Genomic DNA, 19,228 nt, shown 5'->3' with positions numbered 1-19,228 from the left:
ATGACAAGTAGAACATTCTTCCTTGCTTTATTTGGAAAGATTAACTTTATTAAAACTACAAAAATAGACAACACAGTGAATTACAATGGCATCAAGGTAAGATAGCAAGCCTTCTACAAAGGAACAAAAAGAGGAGACCCCAACTGTAACAAAGAAATTCCATATATTAGTCAACAAAATAAAAATTCTGTCCTTAAAATATGTACACATCAGCTTCAAAGACAAAGGATGACATCACTGACAACAAGGAGATTCTAAGTACGTATACAGGAAATATATATATAAATATGGGTTTAGTTGGGCTACAGTGTATCAAAAAAGGTCAATCGAGACATACTGTATTCATATGGCACCACCATTCAAACTCATTCAATCAGTAAACCAGGATTACTTGATCATCTTGATCAAACCTGACACATTATACAGAACTACAATGTGTAAGGCAGAGTCCACCATGGTCAGCTTATATTGGGATAATGTAGATGAAAGGTTACTGACAAACTAAAAGGCTTTGGATACAGTTGTTAGTGCTCCTCTTCTCATGAGTCTTAGGTTCTTTGTGATTGGGACGTTTTAACCATTAGGTCTGATGGGTATCTATGTAACACTGGCAGACAGTTTGGGGATGAGCATTTGGTGTACTCTGCCTTTCCTCAGAATGCAGACAGACGTTTTCCAAACCTTTATTTTCCTCCTTGAGAACATGAGGCAGTTCTATTTGAACAACAATCCACTGATATGAATCATGAATAAATGATCATCTTTAAGTAGATAAATCACAAGAAACTGACCTGTTTTTCTGTTTAGACCTACATCTATTTTTACCAGCAATGCCATGTTGGACTGCTATCGGTTCTAACGCCAAGGGGATACAGACCGTCTGTATGCTCCAACATCCAGACTAGCACACCACCATGATACTCGTATAGTAACATGATACATACCAGTGTTGGGGGAGCTACTCTGAAAGTGTCGTTAATTAGTTGTTAAACTACAAGTACTGTAACTACGCCCAAAGACTGGCCACGACTCTACTATTCTAGTGCAGGTATTGAGGGGTGCGGCCAGAAACAGCCTTTAAAGTGCAGCTGGTAGTGTATTGGACATATACATGAACCTCCTTTCTGCATCTGGGTCACTGAGTCAGACCCAGCTCCGCTATCCATCGCTGGTAGAAAATCATCACATCGCTCACCTCACTTACACATGAAAATGGTCATTTACATATATCAGCCCCCACTCCCCTCTAGTCGTCCATCCATCTGTCCATCCATGTTATGCTGTTCCATCAGCTAGTCACCAATCACAACTGTCAGTTTCACATGTGATGTCACAGCACAGGCAGTGTTGTCTGTGTTGCTGTGGGCTGTACTATTCCAGCTCCCATCAGGAAGGATGTCTCTCTTCTGTTAAGTTCAAATCTCATAGGCTGTAGCCGTTCACAGTGCACCTCCCCTACTGTACCTGTTCTCTCAGTCAGTGAGGCTCACGTCACGTGACACCAGTCAGTTCTCTCTGGCTCCGGAGGTCCAAAGGGTTTCAGTTTGGAGGTCTGGTAGAGTAACAACCATATCTCTATGGTAACAACCACACTCTTCCTGTCCTGGAAAGAGTCCTCGAGTCCAGATCAGTTCACATCAGTCCAGTATAACTCCATCGTTACAGCTCAGAGTGGATCAGTTGAGAGATATGAGTGACACTGCAGAATGAAAGGCTTACGGATTGGTGAGATACTGAGTTGGATGGAGTGGGAGGCAGAATGTGGCAGACTATAGTCACAATGCCAGCCAAGTCTGGGCTGAAGAGCTGACTGACTGACTGACTGACAGCATTGTTAGTGTGTCTGTCTAATGCCTGGTGTTATAGACTGCTGGTGGAACAGCTGTTGCTGTGTCTGCTACTGGCCTGTGTATGAGATAGCTTTAAAGTCTGGCAAGCAGAATGATGCTAAGTTGTAACGGGTAGGCCAGAGGAATATAATGCAATATTCAGCCAGACTCGTCTGGCTCCATGAGACTAGAGACTGAACCTTAGACTGGGGTCTGGGATGGAGGGTTTGGAGCTGGGAATAAGGGTCTGGGAAGAACTGGGTTATATACTGAAAACTAGTGAAACATACTGGAGTTTACTGGGACATACTTGTTTTATATATAGTACTAAGACAGCAAACCTTGTGTGCAATTTCATCTCTGTGTGAAAAATGTGTGCGTACCGTTTTGAGATGGAGAAATGTTGACAGTATGAGAATATATATAGACCTTCACCAGTAACCCTAGCACATGATTTATACAATACCAAAAACATTAGCAGGTCAAGTAATAAAATATCTATATAGGACGATGTGTTATTAAGTTTATCCCAAAATGTTAATATGCTATTAAACTATGAGTGTCAGAGTATTAAAGTCTGACATTGATACATAATCAGATTGGTATTGTTGATATTCTTTGATAAACGTTAATCAGCGTTACACATTCATTTTTAGCTTCATCTACATGATCAAGCATTGTCACATCACCTCCCCATACATGTCTTACAGCTTCCCTGTGTTAGCTAGCAGTCCATTGACGGACCATTGGTGGTCCTGGAAGCACTATGCAGAATCAGACACCAACCCATCACCGCACCAACCATTGTCTTGATAAGAATGTAACGCAACACAATCTAGAGACTACTCAGGGGGGTGAAATGGGTTTGGGTTGGGGTCTGTCTTGTGGGAGTGAAAACCGAACCAGCGGTGTCTCAGTCCCATCCGCCCATCATAGAGAAATACAAAATATACAAGCAGGCACCCGTCCCTCTACACCTCCACCACTTCTACACACATCCCTCGCTCAAAGCACTCATCTCTATGATGAATGAAGGTAGGAGGAGCCGTCTCTCATCCTTCTCTCTCCATCTCACTCTTCCTCTCTCTCTCTCTCTCTCTCTCTCTCTCTCTCTCTCTCTCTCTCTCTCTCTCTCTCTCTCTCTCTCTCTCTCTCTCTACACCATGTTCATGGCATCCTCTGTGAGGAAGGAGTGAATGTGGGCAAATGATGGGCGGAGCTTGCAGTCCCGGTTCCAGCAGCTCAGCATGAGGTCATAGAGACCCTGAGGACACACATCTGGCCTGCTCAGATACACCTGGGGGGGATGGGAGGGAGGGAAAGGGAGAGAGGGGATGGAGGGGAGGGGGTGAAAGAGAGATGGGGAGACAAAGACAGAGGAGGGATGGGAGAGAAAGATAGAAAGGGGAAGGTGGAGGGGGGAGAGAAAAGGGAGGGGGAGATGAGGGTTAAACATTCCATCTACTTAAATGTACTGCTACTGTACTGTATGAGCCTGTGTATGAGTGCACCTGTCTTCCGTGGTCCCTGAAGAACTCTCCGGCGTTGTCTATGACCTGTTCATCAGTCAGGTTGGAGTAGGGTTGCTCCTGACACACACTTAGCATCTCCCACAGAGTCACACCAAACGCCCACACGTCACTGGCTGTGGTGAACTTCCCCTGCAGAGACACACACTATCTGTTAGTTACTGGTTAGTTACTTATTTACCACAACTAACTTACTACTTGTCCCACCATTTTGTTTCTTTCTTTTGTAATGTCCTCATATCTTCCCTCTTGTTTTCTTTATGCCTCTCTCTCCCTGTGTGTCCTCTCACCATCAGTATACACTCCCAGGCCATCCATCGTATAGGCAGCACGGCCCGCCCCTGGATGCGGTAGTAGTCTCCAGCGTACAGGTTTCTGCTCATCCCAAAGTCGGCGATCTTGATGGGTCGCTCCCCGCCCCGGTCGCCCCCGCTCTCGCCCTTCTCACCCCCCACCAGGCAGTTTCTTGTGGCCAGGTCACGGTGCACGAAGTTCAGAGACGACAGAAACTTCATCCCTGAAGCTATCTGACTGGCCATGGCGATCAGAGCAGGGTAACTGAGAGGGATGGAGGGATGTGTGGTAGAAGAAGAAGAGAAGAGGCAGAAATACAATATTTCAGATGCAGGTGGAAAGGTGTCTGTGTGTGTATATGCATCTGTCTTCTTGAAAACGTGAGTGTGGCTGCGTGTGTGTACGGTGTGTGTGTGTGTGTGTGTGTGTGTGTGTGTGTGTGTGTGTGTGTGTGTGTGTGTGTGTGTGTGTGTGTGTGTGTGTGTGTGTGTGTGTGTGTGTGTGTGTGTGTGTGTGTGTGTGTGTGTGTGTACTATGTGTGCGTATTACCTGATGGTGGGGGTGTTGTGTGTGGGTCCAGTCTTGTCCAGCAGGACTCTGTGTGAGAGGTACTGGTTGAGGTCTCCACTCTCCATGTACTCTGTGACCATACAGAGAGGGTCGCTGCTCACACACACTCCCAACAGACTGATGATGTTGGGGTCCTTCAGACGAGACAGAATCTTCCCCTCCTTTAGGAAGTCATTCCTAGGAGGGAGGGAGAGAGAGAGAGGAGCGATTAGAGAGAGGAGCGAGGGGTGGGGGTGGAGAGAGAGAGGAGCGAGGGGTGGGGGGTGGAGAGAGAGGAGCGAGGGGTGGGGGTGGAGAGAGAGGAGCGAGGGGTGGGGGGTGGAGAGAGAGGAGCGAGGGGTGGGGGGTGGAGAGAGAGAGGAGCGAGGGGTGGGGGTAGAGAGAGAGAGGAGCGAGGGGTGGAGAGAGAGGAGCGAGGGGTAGGGGGTGGAGAGAGAGGAGCGAGGGGTGGGGGTGGAGAGAGAGAGGAGCGAGGGGTGGGGGTGGAGAGAGAGAGGAGCGAGGGGTGGGGGTGGAGAGAGAGAGGAGCGAGGGGTGGGGGGTGGAGAGAGAGGAGCGAGGGGTGGGGGTGGAGAGAGAGGAGCGAGGGGTGGGGGTGGAGAGAGAGAGGAGCGAGGGGTGGAGAGAGAGGAGCGAGGGGTGGAGAGAGAGAGGAGCGAGGGGTGGGGGTGGAGAGAGAGAGGAGCGAGGGGTGGGGGGTGGAGAGAGAGAGGAGCGAGGGGTGGGGGGTGGAGAGAGAGGAGCGAGGGGTGGGGGTGGAGAGAGAGAGGAGCGAGGGGTGGAGAGAGAGGAGCGAGGGGTGGGGGGTGGAGAGAGAGAGGAGCGAGGGGTGGGGGGTGGAGAGAGAGAGGAGCGAGGGGTGGGGGTGGAGAGAGAGAGGAGCGAGGGGTGGGGGGTGGAGAGAGAGAGGAGCGAGGGGTGGGGGGTGGAGAGAGAGGAGCGAGGGGTGGGGGTGGAGAGAGAGAGGAGCGAGGGGTGGGGGGTGGAGAGAGAGGAGCGAGGGGTGGGGGTGGAGAGAGAGGAGCGAGGGGTGGGGGTGGAGAGAGAGAGGAGCGAGGGGTGGGGTGGAGAGAGAGGAGCGAGGGGTGGGGGTGGAGAGAGAGGAGCGAGGGGTGGGGGGTGGAGAGAGAGAGGAGCGAGGGGTGGGGGGTGGAGAGAGAGAGGAGCGAGGGGTGGGGGGTGGAGAGAGAGAGGAGCGAGGGGTGGGGGGTGGAGAGAGAGAGGAGCGAGGGGTGGGGGGTGGAGAGAGAGGAGCGAGGGGTGGGGGTGGAGATAGAGGAGCGAGGGGTGGTGGTGGAGAGAGAGAGGAGCGAGGGGTGGGGGTGGAGAGAGAGAGGAGCGAGGGGTGGGGGGTGGAGAGAGAGGAGCGAGGGGTGGGGGTGGAGAGAGAGAGGAGCGAGGGGTGGGGGTGGAGAGAGAGAGGAGTGGGGGGTGGAGAGAGAGGAGCGAGGGGTGGGGGTGGAGAGAGAGAGGAGCGAAGGGTGGGGGGTGGAGAGAGAGAGGAGCCAGGGGTGGGGGGTGGAGAGAGAGAGAGAGGAGCGAGGGGTGGGGGGTGGAGAGAGAGAGGAGCGAGGGGTGGGGGGTGGAGAGAGAGAGAGAGGAGCGAGGGGTGGGGGTGGAGAGAGAGAGGAGCGAGGGGTGGGGGGTGGAGAGAGAGAGGAGCGAGGGGTGGGGGGTGGAGAGAGAGAGAGAGAGAGAGAGAGAGGTCATGATCAGATGATCAGATGAGCTCCTGCATTTTTCAGCATTTTCTTTAAAAAAGATAGATTTAGAGTTAGTTAAACTTGGATTTTTTGTGGAACTGAGAGAGATACAGCTTCAACTGTATTCAACTGTAACTGACTTGATACAGCTTCAACTAGCACTGACGTGTCAAGTGAGAGGTGTCAAAGACCATTAGCCCAACAATGGCAGGAGAGTCGAATAGTCTACCCCAACCAAATGGAGAGGCCTTAGAAGCTCCCTCCTGCTGTTCAGAGGTAATTAAAATACAGTACCCTGTGAGTGTAAAGAATGATAAGGCAAGAAAAGAGCACAAAATGAAGCTCCTTATGGAAAATCAAGAGACACTTTTTGCTGACTATTACAAAAATGGGAACATCAGCAACCTTATCTTCCACACAAACCATCCCCTGGCATGGCACAGTGCTATATTAGCACACTACCCCTCTGTTAAGAGAGGGGGGGTTAACGAGGGGTGGAAACTCAGGATACTTGACAACGAGGACTCTGAGTCAGCTAACATAAATCTATATAAGTCTGGAACAGTATTGGTACAGGGCAACCCCAAACAGTTTCAGCTGGACTTTCACCTAATCAAAGAATTAGCCCAGCAGGAGAAGCTCTCCCTTGATAAAGATACCCCCACCCCAAGCGGGTCAGACCAGACCTCTTCATCATATAACCCCACAGACGAGCAACCCTCAGCAGACAGTCAACCTCCCAGTACAGAGCACTTCTCCCTCATTGAAATGAAGGATAAATTCACCCAGCTGGAGGTAAGGCAGGTGGAGCTGGAACAGCAGGTGATTACACTCCAGTCAGCACAGACCCAGACAACAGTCCAGCACAACAACCCCTTAACCAGACCAGGAGAGCTGGAGGTGGAGAGAGACATATCTGCACTCTGGACAGTGGTGAGACAACTTCAACAGGAGAAAGAGCAGAAGCAGGAGCAGAACAAAGCACTAGAGGAGAGGATCAGACTGCTGGAGGAGAGGGAGAGGGGGATGGAGGAGAGGATCAGACTGCTGGAGGAGAGGTTGAGGGGGATGGCATGTGACAGAGAACAACCCACTAGGGAGGTGGCCATCCCCACAGAGACGCCAGCAGAACAGCCCACCTCAGCACCGGACAAAAGTCTCGACACCACAGCAGAACAGTCCACACCAGACCCTGACCATAGAGTCAACATCACAGCAGAACAGACAAAAGAAAAAACCCAAGCCCAGCAGCTCTCACCCCCCCTGAGCACCCCCCCTGTCAGCCACCCTGATAGCCCTCCTGACAACCCCCCCACACCCACTGAGAACAAACACAAGACACAGATTGTTCTCCTTATGGACTCAAATGGGAAATATATAGAAGAAAAAAAACTTTTTCCCAAACACAGTGTGTCTAAACTCTGGTGTCCAAACACCCAGCGCGCCCTAGACCTTCTGTCTGAGGACAAACTAGGCTCACCTAGCCACATAATAATACACACAGGCACAAACGACCTGAGAGCAAAGCAGGAAAGGGTGGCCACAGCACTGAAGGGAGTGATTGAAAAAGCTTCTTCTACTTTCCCCAATGCACAAGTGGTTATCTCCACCCTGCTACCACGAAAAGACTTCCACCCTGCTACAATACAGCGGGTAAACGCAAGCATTTCCCGTGACTGTGCCTCAAAACCAAATGTTTTCCTGGCCCACCACTCCACCCTGGACTTGAACAGCCTCTATGACCAGGTCCACCTCTATAAGGCAGCAGTGCCCACCTTTGTCCGGACTCTAAAGGACATCGCTCTCAAACGCAGCCCCAACACTTCACACAGGAGCAACAGATCAATAGACACCCCACCCAGACCAGCGAGACACCCTCCAAGACCTGCAGGACCCCCCCGTGGACCTACACATAGAGGACCCACGCCAAGAGGACTTACATCCAGACCACAGCACCCCCAGACACATCCACACCCCCACCCCAACCAATCAACACCCCCCCACATCAACCATGCCCACACCCCATTTAGGCCCCCTCAGATCAGACCTATGCCACTCCTGCCCACCCCATGCACCCCACCCCCGCAAAGAGAGCATCAACATGGAAGTCACACATACGCCCAGGTAGTGAGCGGGCAAACAGGCCCAACCCCCACTCTTACACTCGCCCAAGCCAACGGCATGTACCAGATGCTCAGCAGGCTCTGCTCACACTTACTGGCCTGAGGCCAAACCACACGGCCAACAACATTGGACACTTTATGGAACAAAAAGCCTTCACTATATCATCCTGGAATATCCAAGGCCTGAGGTCATCTGCCTTTGGCCTAAAGAGCAGGAACACGGACTTCACCAAAGAAATCGGTAATGCAGACATTGTCATCCTGCAAGAAACATGGTATAGCGGAGACGGACCCACTGGTTGCCCTCTAGGTTACAGAGAGCTGGTAGTCCCATCCACCAAACTACCAGGTGTGAAACAGGGAAGGGACTCAGGGGGAATGCTAATTTGGTATAGAGCAGACCTAACTCACTCCATTAAATTAATCAAAACAGGAACATTTTACATTTGGCTAGAAATTCAAAAGGAAATTATCTTAACAGAGAAAAATGTCCTCCTGTGTGCTACCTATATCCCCCCACTAGAATCCCCATACTTTAATAAAGACAGCTTCTCCATCCTGGAGGGGGAAATCAATCATTTCCAGGCCCAGGGACATGTATTAGTCTGTGGCGACCTAAATGCCAGAACTGGACAAGAACCTGACACCCTCAGCACACAGGGGGACAAACACCTGCCTGCAGGTGACAGCATTCCCTCCCCCATATGCCCCCCTAGGCACAACTATGACAACATAACCAACAAAAACGGGTCACAACTCCTGCAGCTCTGTCGCACGCTGGGTATGTACATAGTCAATGGTAGGCTTCGAGGGGACTCCTATGGTAGGTTCACCTATAGCTCATCTCTTGGCAGTAGCACTGTAGACTACTTTATCACTGACCTCAACCCAGAGTCTCTCAGAGCGTTCACAGTCAGCCCACTGACACCCCTATCAGACCACAGCAAAATCACAGTCTACTTGAACAGAGCAATACTCAATCATGAGGCATCAAAGCCAAAGGAACTGAGTAACATTAAGAAATGCTATAGATGGAAGGAATGCAGTTTGGAAACCTACCAAAAAACAATTAGGCAACAGCAAATTCAATCCCTTTTAGACAACTTCCTGGGTAAAATGTTCCACTGCAATAGTGAAGGTGTAAACTTGGCAGTAGAAAATCTTAACAGTATATTTGACCTCTCAGCTTCCCTATCAAATCTAAAAATCTCAAATAGAAAACCGAAGAAAATGAACAACAATGACAAATGGTTTGATAAAGAATGCAAAAATCTAAGAAATAAATTGAGGAACCTGTCCAACCAAAAACATAGAGACCCGGAAAACCTGAGTCTACGCCTTCACTATGGCGAATCACTAAAACAATACAGAAATACACTACGGAAAAAGAAGGAACAGCACGTCAGAAATCAGCTCAATGTAATTGAAGACTCCATAGACTCTAACCAATTCTGGGAAAATTGGAAAACACTAAACAAACAACAACACGAAGAATTATCTATCCAAAATGGAGATGTATGGGTAAACCACTTCTCCAATCTTTTTGGCTCTATAACAAAGAATAAAGAACAAAAACATATACATGATCAAATACAAATCCTAGAATCAACTATTAAAGACTACCAGAACCCATTGGATTCTCCAATTACCTTGAATGAGTTACAGGACAAAATAAAAACCCTCAAACCCAAAAAGGCCTGTGGTGTTGATGGTATCCTTAATGAAATGATCAAATATACAGACAACAAATTCCAATTGGCTATACTAAAACTCTTTAACATCGTCCTTAGCTCTGGCATCTTCCCCAATATTTGGAACCAAGGACTGATCACCCCAATCCACAAAAGTGGAGACAAATTTGACCCCAATAACTACCGTGGAATATGCGTCAACAGTAACCTTGGGAAAATACTCTGCATTATCATTAACAGCAGACTCGTACATTTCCTCAATGAAAACAATGTACTGAGCAAATGTCAAATTGGCTTTTTACCAAATTACCGTACAACAGACCATGTATTCACCCTACACACCCTAATTGACAACCAAACAAACCAAAACAAAGGCAAAGTCTTCTCATGCTTTGTTGATTTCAAAAAAGCCTTCGACTCAATTTGGCATGAGGGTCTGCTATACAAATTGATGGAAAGTGGTGTTGGGGGTAAAACATACGACATTATAAAATCCATGTACACAAACAACAAGTGTGCGGTTAAAATTGGCAAAAAACACACACATTTCTTCACACAGGGTCGTGGGGTGAGACAGGGATGCAGCTTAAGCCCCACCCTCTTCAACATATATATCAACGAATTGGCGCGGGCACTAGAACAGTCTGCAGCACCCGGTCTCACCCTACTAGAATCCGAAGTCAAATGTCTACTGTTTGCTGATGATCTGGTGCTTCTGTCACCAACCAAGGAGGGCCTACAGCAGCACCTAGATCTTCTGCACAGATTCTGTCAGACCTGGGCCCTGACAGTAAATCTCAGTAAGACCAAAATAATGGTGTTCCAAAAAAGGTCCAGTCACCAGGACCACAAATTCCATCTAGACACCGTTGCCCTAGAGCACACAAAAAACTATACATACCTCGGCCTAAACATCAGCACCACAGGTAACTTCCACAAAGCTGTGAACGATCTGAGAGACAAGGCAAGAAGGGCCTTCTATGCCATCAAAAGGAACATAAATTTCAACATACCAATTAGGATCTGGCTAAAAATACTTGAATCAGTCATAGAGCCCATTGCCCTTTATGGTTGTGAGGTCTGGGGTCCGCTCACCAACCAAGATTTCACAAAATGGGACAAACACCAAATTGAGACTCTGCATGCAGAATTCTGCAAAAATATCCTCCGTGTACAACGTAGAACACCAAATAATGCATGCAGAGCAGAATTAGGCCGATACCCACTAATTATCAAAATCCAGAAAAGAGCCGTTAAATTCTACAACCACCTAAAAGGAAGCGATTCCCAAACCTTCCATAACAAAGCCATCACCTACAGAGAGATGAACCTGGAGAAGAGTCCCCTAAGCAAGCTGGTCCTAGGGCTCTGTTCACAAACACAAACACACCCCACAGAGCCCCAGGACAACAGCACAATTAGACCCAACCAAATCATGAGAAAACAAAAAGATAATTACTTGACACATTGGAAAGAATTAACAAAAAAACAGAGCAAACTAGAATGCTATTTGGCCCTAAACAGAGAGTACACAGTGGCAGAATACCTGACCACTGTGACTGACCCAAACTTAAGGAAAGCTTTGACTATGTACAGACTCAGTGAGCATAGCCTTGCTATTGAGAAAGGCCGCCGTAGGCAGACATGGCTCTCAAGAGAAGACAGGCTATGTGCACACTGCCCACAAAATGAGGTGGAAACTGAGCTGCACTTCCTAACCTCCAGCCCAATGTATGACCATATTAGAGAGACATATTTCCCTCAGATTACACAGATCCACAAAGAATTCGAAAACAAATCCAATTTTGATAAACTCCCATATCTACTGGGTGAAATTCCACAGTGTGCCATCACAGCAGCAAGATTTGTGACCTGTTGCCACAAGAAAAGGGCAACCAGTGAAGAACAAACACCACTGTAAATACAACCCATATTTATGTTTATTTATTTTAACTTGTGTGCTTTAACCATTTGTACATTGTTACAACACTGCATATATATAATATGACATTTGTAATGTCTTTATTGTTTTGAAACTTCTGTATGTGTAATGTTTACTGTTCATTTTTATTGTTTATTTGACTTTTGTATATTACCTACCTCACTTGCTTTGGCAATGTTAACACATGTTTCCCATGCCAATAAAGCCCCTTGAATTGAATTGAATTGAATTGAGAGAGGTGAGAGGAAACTGAGTAAGAAAAACAAAATTTTGGACCAAAATTAGATGTTCTTAATAGGTCTAGAAATGGTAATTGTTCGCTAAATGATTTAGATGAACTATCCTGAGACAGACCTGGCATTCTTGGAGGCGTCAGGGCGCAGTATCTTAACAGCCACCAGCAGAGGGCGTCCTTTCCTCACGTTGAAAGGGAACTCCAGGTTAGGCAGGTCCTGAGGGCTCTCTATCTCACACAGGTGCACCTGAGGAAGGAACCAATAGGAAAAGTTACCTTCAGACAACCAACAACCACAACTAAAAGTCTCTCACATGATCAGAAAACCACCCTTCGTCAACACAAATGACTTCAATGATGCCAGTCAGAGTAAAGAATGTAGAGAACGACAGAGCAGCGGAAGAATTTAGTGAGAGTTGTCAAGCTAAAACACACTTACACATGCGCACACACAGTATAGTTAAACACGTCTATACACACAAACACAAGCACACACACAGGCATACACACCTCTCCAAACTGTCCTTCTCCCAGTTTCTCCTTGAAGACCAGACAGTGTCGGGGCAGTTCTGGCAGGGGGGTGCAGTCTGCTGCAGTGGGGCTGGGGGAGGTCAAGGCTGGCACTGCATACGTGTTGTTACCACTGACAAGACAAATCACAGCCAAGTGTATTGAAATGTACACACTTTAGGGTAGAAACACAAAAAAGGCAATAAAATATATGAATAAAAGAAGATAAAAACAAAGAAAGATCCCTGCTTCAAGTCCCAGTTAAAACGGTGGATTTTTAATGGTGATTTAAAAACCTCAGTGGTGACTGAACCTCCTACCTGACGCCCTGCAGGCTAACGATGTCCGCCTCTGCATAGTGGGGCACGCTGGCGGGGAAGGGGGGAGACAGGGCCGGGTAGGGAGGAGCATCGGGGTACGGGGGAGGCTCCTCCTGGGTGGGGGGAAAGCCCTTCTCCAAGTCCATACCACAGGCTGGAGGGAGGAAGAGGAGGGAAGAGGTTGTGAAAGGAGGGATAGAGGAGTGTAGAGAGGGATGGAAGAGTGGAGAGAGGGATGGAAGAGTGGAGAGAGGGATGGAAGAGTGGAGAGAGGGATAGAGAATGTAGAGAGGGATGGAAGAGTGTAGATAGGGATAGAGGAGTGTAGAGAGGGATGGAGGAGTGGAGAGAGGGATGGAAGAGTGTAGAGAGGGATGGAGGAGTGTAGAGAGGGATGGAAGAGTGTAGAGAGGGATGGAAGAGTGGAGAGAGGGATGGAGGAGTGGAGAGAGGGATGGAAGAGTGGAGAGAGGGATGGAGGAGTGTAGAGAGGGATGGAAGAGTGTAGAGAGGGATAGAGGAGTGTAGAGAGGGATGGAGGAGTGGAGAGAGGGATGGAAGAGTGTAGAGAGGGATGGAGGAGTGGAGAGAGGGATGGAGGAGTGGAGAGAGGGATGGAAGAGTGGAGAGAGGGATGGAAGAGTGTAGAGAGGGATGGAAGAGTGGAGAGAGGGATGGAGGAGTGGAGAGAGGGATGGAAGAGTTGAGAGAGGGATGGAGGAGTGGAGAGAGGGATGGAAGAGTTGAGAGAGGGATGGAGGAGTGTAGAGAGGGATGGAGGAGTGGAGAGAGGGATAGAGGAGTGGAGAGAGGGATGGAGGAGTGGAGAGAGGGATGGAGGAGTGGAGAGAGGGATGGAGGAGTGGAGAGAGGGATGGAAGAGTGGAGAGAGGGATGGAAGAGTTGAGAGAGGGATGGAAGAGTGGAGAGAGGGATGGAAGAGTTGAGAGAGGGATGGAGGAGTGGAGAGAGGGATGGAGGAGTGGAGAGAGGGATGGAGGAGTGGAGAGAGGGATGGAGGAGTGGAGAGAGGGATGGAAGAGTTGAGAGAGGGATGGAGGAGTGGAGAGAGGGATGGAAGAGTGGAGAGAGGGATGGAAGAGTTGAGAGAGGGATGGAAGAGTTGAGAGAGGGATGGAAGAGTGGAGAGAGGGATGGAGTGGAGAGAGGGATGGAAGAGTTGAGAGAGGGATGGAAGAGTGGAGAGAGGGATGGAGGAGTGGAGAGAGGGATGGAAGAGTGGAGAGAGGGATGGAGGAGTGGAGAGAAGGATGGAGAAGTGGAGAGAGGGGTGGAATAGTGTAGAGAGGGATGGAAGAGTGGAGAGAGGGATGGAAGAGTGGAGAGAGGGATGGAAGAGTGGAGAGAGGGATGGAGGAGTTGAGAGAGGGATGGAAGAGTGGAGAGAGGGATGGAAGAGTGGAGAGAGGGATGGAAGAGTGGAGAGAGGGATGGAGGAGTGGAGAGAAGGATGGAGGAGTGGAGAGAGGGATGGAAGAGTGTAGAGAGGGATGGAAGAGTGGAGAGAGGGATGGAAGAGTGAAGAGAGGGATGGAAGAGTGTAGAGAGGGATGGAAGAGTGGAGAGAGGGATGGATGGAAGAGTGGAGAGAGGGATGGAAGAGTGGAGAGAGGGATGGAGGAGTGGAGAGAAGGATGGAGAAGTGGAGAGAGGGGTGGAAGAGTGTAGAGAGGGATGGAAGAGTGGAGAGAGGGATGGAAGAGTGGAGAGAGGGATGGAAGAGTGGAGAGAGGGATGGAGGAGTGGAGAGAGGGATGGAAGAGTGGAGAGAGGGATGGAAGAGTGGAGAGAGGGATGGAAGAGTGGAGAGAGGGATGGAGGAGTGGAGAGAAGGATGGAGGAGTGGAGAGAGGGATGGAAGAGTGTAGAGAGGGATGGAAGAGTGGAGAGAGGGATGGAAGAGTGGAGAGAGGGATGGAAGAGTGTAGAGAGGGATGGAAGAGTGGAGAGAGGGATGGAAGAGTGGAGAGAGGGATGGAAGAGTTGAGAGAGGGATGGAAGAGTGGAGAGAGGGATGGAGGAGTGGAGAGAGGGATTGAAGAGTGGAGAGAGGGATGGAGGAGTGTAGAGAGGGATGGAAGAGTGTAGAGAGGGATAGAGGAGTGTAGAGAGGGATGGAGGAGTGGAGAGAGGGATGGAAGAGTGTAGAGAGGGATGGAGGAGTGGAGAGAGGGATGGAGGAGTGGAGAGAGGGATGGAAGAGTGGAGAGAGGGATGGAAGAGTGTAGAGAGGGATGGAAGAGTGGAGAGAGGGATGGAGGAGTGGAGAGAGGGATGGAAGAGTTGAGAGAGGGATGGAGGAGTGGAGAGAGGGATGGAAGAGTTGAGAGAGGGATGGAGGAGTGTAGAGAGGGATGGAGGAGTGGAGAGAGGGATAGAGGAGTGTAGAGAGGGATGGAGGAGTGGAGAGAGGGATGGAGGAGTGGAGAGAGGGATGGAGGAGTGGAGAGAGGGATGGAAGAGTGGAGAGAGGGATGGAAGAGTTGAGAGAGGGATGGAGGAGTGGAGAGAGGGATGGAGGAGTGGAGAGAGGGATGGAGGAGTGGAGAGAGGGATGGAAGAGTTGAGAGAGGGATGGAGGAGTGGAGAGAGGGATGGAAGAGTGGAGAGAGGGATGGAAGAGTTGAGAGAGGGATGGAAGAGTTGAGAGAGGGATGGAAGAGTGGAGAGAGGGATGGAGTGGAGAGAGGGATGGAAGAGTTGAGAGAGGGATGGAAGAGTGGAGAGAGGGATGGAAGAGTGGAGAGAGGGATGGAGGAGTGGAGAGAGGGATGGAAGAGTGGAGAGAGGGATGAAAGAGTGGAGAGAGGGATGGAAGAGTGGAGAGAGGGATGGAGGAGTGGAGAGAAGGATGGAGGAGTGGAGAGAGGGATGGAAGAGTGTAGAGAGGGATGGAAGAGTGGAGAGAGGGATGGAAGAGTGGAGAGAGGGATGGAAGAGTGTAGAGAGGGATGGAAGAGTGGAGAGAGGGATGGAAGAGTGGAGAGAGGGATGGAAGAGTGGAGAGAGGGATGGAGGAGTGGAGAGAAGGATGGAGAAGTGGAGAGAGGGGTGGAAGAGTGTAGAGAGGGATGGAAGAGTGGAGAGAGGGATGGAAGAGTGGAGAGAGGGATGGAAGAGTGGAGAGAGGGATGGAGGAGTGGAGAGAGGGATGGAAGAGTGGAGAGAGGGATGGAAGAGTGGAGAGAGGGATGGAAGAGTGGAGAGAGGGATGGAGGAGTGGAGAGAAGGATGGAGGAGTGGAGAGAGGGATGGAAGAGTGTAGAGAGGGATGGAAGAGTGGAGAGAGGGATGGAAGAGTGGAGAGAGGGATGGAAGAGTGTAGAGAGGGATGGAAGAGTGGAGAGAGGGATGGAAGAGTGGAGAGAGGGATGGAAGAGTGGAGAGAGGGATGGAAGAGTGGAGAGAGGGATGGAAGAGTGGAGAGAGGGATGGAGGAGTGGAGAGAGGGATGGAAGAGTGGAGAGAGGGATGGAAGAGTGGAGAGAGGGATGGAGGAGTGGAGAGAAGGATGGAGGAGTGGAGAGAGGGATGGAGGAGTGTAGAGGGATGGAAGAGTGTAGAGAGGGATGGAAGAGTGGAGAGAGGGATGGAAGAGTGGAGAGAGGGATGGAAGAGTGGAGAGAGGGATGGAAGAGTGGAGAGAGGGATGGAAGAGTGTAGAGGGATGGAAGAGTGGAGAGAGGGATGGAGGAGTGGAGAGAGGGATGGAGGAGTGGAGAGAGGGATGGAAGAGTGTAGAGAGGGATGGAAGAGTTGAGAGAGGCGTGCTCAGGCCTTTGTCATGAGAATTTTGAGACAAATTACTTTATTATGTTAAAAGCACGACACAAAATGGAGTGAATTGCAGTGAGTGAGTGACAGACAAACGGTTCATAATCAAAGACATGCTCAGAGCCCTGATGTCACTCTGTTATTCTAGACAGTATGATTCCAGCTCCATGGAGCTCCAGGGAGGGGGTGAATCATGGTACTTCCCCCCAGTCAGAGGCTCTTACCCTGGGCCCCATTATTGAGGCTCTTCTCCTGAGGGTGGGAGGAGCTGGCCCTGGCCATAGGGACGGTTAGGGGCCACGAGGAGCCTGAGCCATGCTGCCTCTGATCTGACAGGAGGAGGTCATAGGCTGGGTTGTTTAACAGCAAGGCTGGGGGGGGACATGGAGCACACACACACACACACACACACGCACACACACACACACACACACACACACACACACACACACACACACACACACACACACACACACACACACACACACACACACACACACACACACACACACACACACACACACACACACACACACACACACACACACACACACACACACACACACACACACACACACACACACACACACACACAATGAAGCACACAAAACAAGGCAAACAACATGCGATATACACATCAAGGCAAAACACACAAGGCAAACACAGCACAATACAACACAGTACAGCGCAACATAACATAACACAGCACAACAAAAACAAAAACACAACACAACAAAAAAACATAACACAGGTTAGCGATACACAGCATACCAGTGACAATACAAGGGGAGGGATGCATTAAGTTGGGGAGAACAGAACAGGTCAGCAGAGCAAAGACCAGGCAAGGTTAACACAACTCAGACAATGAACAAATGTAACATCCACCCACAGGGGTATAATGTACATGTGGGAGGATAATATTTCTGTTATTGAGCATGATAATGTTTCTGTGATAGTTATTCTTCTGTATAATGTGACACTGTTCAAATCTCACACAGTGGATAGTAAAGACAACATTGCGGCCGCCTGCAGCGCGGAGCAACTAGGAATGCTCTCTCTCTCTCTTCCTCTTTCCTTCCCGTCAGTCAACAGTAGGTCTCTTATGCCCTGTGTGTGTGTGTGTGTGTGTGTGTGTGTGTGTGTGTGTGTGTGTGTGTGTGTGTGTGTGTGTGTGTGTGTGTGTGTGTGTGTATATATGTGTGTATGGGTGTGTGTCTGGGTGTGTGTGTGTGTGTGTGTGTGTGTGTGTGTGTGTGTGTGTGTGTGTGTGTGTGTGTGTGTGTGTGGGTGGGTGGGTGTGTATGTGTGTGTCTGGATGTGTGTGTTAGGTGTGTGTGTGTGGGTGGGTGGGTGTGTATATGTGTATGGGTGTGTGTAGGTGTGTGTCTATCTTCAGGATCTAATGGTGTCATGTTTAGTTTTAGTGTTTGATCTGTTGTATCCTGTTGTGTGTTTACTGTACTGTACCACATCTCCTTCTGCTTTGTGTGTTTACTGTACTGTACCACATCTCCTTCTGCTTTGTGTGTTTACTGTACTGTACCACATCTGCTTTGTGTGTTTACTGTACTGTACCACATCTCCTTCTGCTTTGTGTGTTTACTGTACTGTACCACATCTCCTTTGTGTGTTTACTGTACTGTACCACATCTCCTTCTGCTTTGTGTGTTTACTGTACTGTACCACATCTCCTTCTGCTTTGTGTGTTTACTGTACTGTACCATATCTGCTTTGTGTGTTTACTGTACTGTACCACATCTCCTTCTGCTTTGTGTGTTTACTGTACTGTATCACATCTCCTTCTGCTTTGTGTGTTTACTGTACTGTACCACATCTGCTTTGTGTGTTTACTGTACTGTACCACATCTCCTTCTGCTTTGTGTGTTTACTGTACTGTACCACATCTGCTTTGTGTGTTTACTGTACTGTACCACATCTGCTTTGTGTGTTTACTGTACTGTATCACATCTCCTTCTGCTTTGTGTGTTTACTGTACTGTACCACATCTCCTTCTGCTTTGTGTGTTTACTGTACTGTACCACATCTGCTTTGTGTGTTTACTGTACTGTACCACATCTCCTTCTGCTTTGTGTGTTTACTGTACTGTACCACATATCCTTTGTGTGTTTACTGTACTGTACCACATCTCCTTCTGCTTTGTGTGTTTACTGTACTGTACCACATCTGCTTTGTGTGTTTACTGTACTGTACCACATCTCCTTCTGCTTTGTGTGTTTACTGTACTGTACCATATCTGCTTTGTGTGTTTACTGTACTGTACCACATCTCCTTCTGCTTTGTGTGTTTACTGTACTGTACCACATCTGCTTTGTGTGTTTACTGTACTGTACCACATCTCCTTCTGCTTTGTGTGTTTACTGTACTGTACCACATCTGCTTTGTGTGTTTACTGTACTGTACCACATCTCCTTCTGCTTTGTGTGTTTACTGTACTGTACCACATCTCCTTGTGTTTACTGTACTGTACCACATCTCCTTCTGCTTTGTGTGTTTACTGTACTGTACCACATCTCCTTTGTGTGTTTACTGTACTGTACCACATCTCCTTCTGCTTTGTGTGTTTACTGTACTGTACCACATCTCCTTTGTGTGTTTACTGTACTGTACCACATCTCCTTCTGCTTTGTGTGTTTACTGTACTGTACCACATCTCCTTCTGCTTTGTG

At 48.9% G+C, this 19,228-nt stretch overlaps 1 protein-coding gene across 2 annotated transcripts in view; it reads right to left on the bottom strand.

The window, feature by feature from the left end:
* Positions 1–26: 26 nt before the first annotated feature.
* Positions 27–19,228, bottom strand: part of LOC139564193 (epithelial discoidin domain-containing receptor 1-like) — a 131,501-nt gene continuing 112,299 nt past the window's right edge. Inside the window, exons 14-21 of one of the 2 annotated variants that reach the window (XM_071383465.1) lie at positions 16,766–16,912; positions 12,747–12,900; positions 12,427–12,559; positions 12,036–12,163; positions 4,202–4,399; positions 3,649–3,916; positions 3,341–3,490; positions 27–3,126 (exon numbers count right to left, since the gene is read on the bottom strand). In XM_071383465.1, coding sequence (XP_071239566.1) covers positions 2,986–3,126; positions 3,341–3,490; positions 3,649–3,916; positions 4,202–4,399; positions 12,036–12,163; positions 12,427–12,559; positions 12,747–12,900; positions 16,766–16,912 — 1,319 coding nt within the window. In that variant the 3' untranslated portion in view covers positions 27–2,985. The remainder of the gene's footprint in view (positions 3,127–3,340; positions 3,491–3,648; positions 3,917–4,201; positions 4,400–12,035; positions 12,164–12,426; positions 12,560–12,746; positions 12,901–16,765; positions 16,913–19,228) is intronic. The other variant, XM_071383466.1, reaches the window with a different exon arrangement.

The sequence above is a fragment of the Salvelinus alpinus genome, chromosome 35 (genome assembly GCF_045679555.1).
Source record: "Salvelinus alpinus chromosome 35, SLU_Salpinus.1, whole genome shotgun sequence".
NCBI classification, from domain to species: Eukaryota; Metazoa; Chordata; class Actinopteri; order Salmoniformes; family Salmonidae; genus Salvelinus; species Salvelinus alpinus.
The sequence above is the reverse complement of the archived record's forward strand: the minus strand, read 5'-3'. Positions and strand labels throughout refer to the sequence as shown.